The sequence below is a fragment of the Portunus trituberculatus genome, chromosome 43 (assembly GCF_017591435.1).
Source record: "Portunus trituberculatus isolate SZX2019 chromosome 43, ASM1759143v1, whole genome shotgun sequence".
NCBI lineage: Eukaryota > Metazoa > Arthropoda > Malacostraca > Decapoda > Portunidae > Portunus > Portunus trituberculatus.
In genome coordinates this window covers 3,161,671-3,164,170 of record NC_059297.1, presented here as the reverse complement: position 1 = coordinate 3,164,170, position 2,500 = coordinate 3,161,671, and the positions used below count along the sequence as shown (strand labels likewise).

The 2,500-nt window shown below is 42.5% G+C and overlaps 1 protein-coding gene and 1 long non-coding RNA gene across 3 annotated transcripts in view; both read right to left on the bottom strand.

Moving 5' to 3' along the window:
- The window catches only part of LOC123517924, a 20,625-nt gene that overhangs the window by 2,577 nt on the left and 15,548 nt on the right, over nt 1-2,500 (bottom strand). Inside the window, exons 12-13 of one of the 2 annotated variants that reach the window (XR_006678620.1) lie at nt 2,444-2,500; nt 1,448-1,698 (exon numbers count right to left, since the gene is read on the bottom strand). The exon at nt 2,444-2,500 is cut by the window's right edge and continues 194 nt beyond it. Coding sequence is in view for 1 of the 2 variants with exons in the window: in XM_045278390.1 (XP_045134325.1) it covers nt 1,534-1,698; nt 2,444-2,500 (222 nt within the window). In the remaining variant the exon portion in view is untranslated. Of the gene's footprint in view, nt 1-501; nt 1,699-2,443 lie in introns of those variants that run through there. The other variant, XM_045278390.1, reaches the window with a different exon arrangement.
- Nucleotides 502-2,500, bottom strand: part of LOC123517926 — a 19,502-nt gene continuing 17,503 nt past the window's right edge. The window contains exon 2 of the long non-coding RNA XR_006678621.1: nt 502-1,477. This is a non-coding gene — a long non-coding RNA (uncharacterized LOC123517926). The remainder of the gene's footprint in view (nt 1,478-2,500) is intronic.

Genomic DNA, 2,500 nt, shown 5'->3' with positions numbered 1-2,500 from the left:
CGTTGCTTTGAATAATGCAGGACTGGAATGTTCTCGTATGTATGTTTTTTACTTTAATTTTCTCTTCACCTACTACATGAACCACTTATCACCTCAACAACAACAACAACACAACAACACAACAACAACAGAATTATCAGTAGAAAGTTTTTTTTTCTTTTTAGGAATCATAATTCAATACTATAAATATAACAACAACGAAAGTAGTAGTGGTAGTAGTAGTAGTAGTAGTAGTAGTAGTAGTAGTAGTAGTGGTAGTCGTAGTAGTAGTAATGGTAGTAGTAGTAGTAGTAGTAGTATACTAGTAGTAGTAGTAGGGAGGGGAGGAGGAGGAGGAGGAGGAGGATGTGGCGGTAATAGTAATAATAATAATAATAATAATAATAATAATAATAATAATAATAATAATAATAACAACAACAATAATAACAATAACAATAACAATAACAATCATAACAATAACAAATATGTAAAAGAAATCAAGAAATCCGCCAAAATGTTCACACACACACACACACACACACACACACACACACACACACACACACACACACACACACACACACACACACACACACACACACACACACTATGTAGATTAAGGTCACGAAAGGATGAGGCACTGGTGGAGGAGGAAGAGGAGGTGATGGTGGAGGATGTGGCGGTAATAGTCGTGTCTGTGTGGTGTGATGACAGTGGAGGAGAACGACGGTGGTAGCAGTGGTGGTAGAAGCGGATGTGGTAATAGTAGTAGTGATGAGGGTGGTTGTGGTGGTGGTGGTGGTGATGATGAATGGTAATAACTGAAGAGAAGAGATGAAGAGTTGTCAGTGGTGGTGATGGTAATGGTGGTAGTGAAAGAGTATGGTATTGAAGCCCATATTCAGAAGCGCCTTCCCCTCTCACTACGACTATTTTCCAAGACCACAGAGACAAATAGCCGGGTTTTCAAGACAGTCTCTCCCTTTACTATAAACTAGAAATCTTGCCAGTCCAGCACCAGAACCATAAAAATACTCTTAGAAAAACGAGTATCTTCAGCTGGAGCCTTTGGAAAGCAGTGATGGTGAGAAAGCAAAGCGTTTCATAATATGGGCTTATGAGTGAAGAAAAAAATGATCGGTATGCTTGTCTATAGGCAGTAGTAGTAGTAATAGTAGTAGTAGTAGTATTGAGTGTAGCATGCTCTCGTCAACGCAAATCGGTGGCAATTTCACCTCACATTATACATTGATCTGAGAGACTTCAGCTGGGCCATGCATGAGTCACTCACCACAGCGTCAGACACTATTTTCATAGTTCTAATGACAAATCAACAAGACTTCTACATTATTACCATGAAAACACACACTCTTAAGAATCCAGTCAATCATGCAACCTTTGAGAATAGTGAGACAGCAAAGCGTTTTAGAATACGTGCCTCATATCGGAGGAGGCGTCGACGTGGAGAGAGAGAGAGAGAGAGAGAGAGAGAGAGCTACAACGACAACAACAGCGACGGAGTGATGAATAGAGAGTTGTTTCCCAGGATATTTAGGTGCGAGGGGCAAGTGCAAGGTTGAGGAAGGCTGAGGACAGTGGCACCTCGCTGAACACATTGGGGAAGTCCACGCCGCATTGTTCCTCGCCGCCCATCACGCCCGCGAGGTAGTGAAGTTGACCGCGGTCTCTCCGGATGAGCAGCGCCCCTGTCTCCAGCTGTGGAGGAGAAGGTTGAGAGGTGAGGGAGGAGTGCAGGTGTGTGAGGTTTAATCCCTTTAGTATCATGACGCGCTTCCATATTTATTCTGCTTACAGTTTGGTGAGTTCTTACAGCTTCAAAAACTTATGTGATTATTTAAATAGTGAAGACTGACCATTATTCATCTGATCTTCATAGATCCTCTTAATATAAATAAAATCGTCTAATTACACCAAAAAATTCATGATAAAGATGCGTTGCATTACTGAAGGGGTTAAAGGAGAGTCTTGCATGACTTTCCATACCTTAATAAAGATGTGTAGCGAGAGAATGAGATGCCAGGAGGCAGGGAGATGAAATTGAGAGAGAGAGAGAGAGAGAGAGAGAGAGAGAGAGAGAGAGAGAGAGAGAATTATGCCGTGATTTGGTGTATCGTAATTATGTGGTTATGCGGTTGATCTGTGGTGATGTATGGATGTGTGGATGTGTAGCGATCTTCTACGGTAAACGATGGTGTATTGCAAATAGTAGCAATAATAACAACATAAATGAAGAAGACTACCATACTTCACCCTGTACCACCACTCTCCAGCGACCAAATTAACTGCTAACAATATTATAAAGGCAGAAGGCCATTGAAGTTCACCTTGCAGCACTGCTCTCAAAGGAACCGTGACTACTACCAAGGGAAAGCCACCACGTGCAACCCTGCTATGGCACAGCCTAAGCAACCACCTTGACCACTCTACATAGGCACTTTACCTGGCAGAGTGGCGCGTTCCGAGTGCGTATCCCTCGCGTGCACACCAGCCTCTGCCG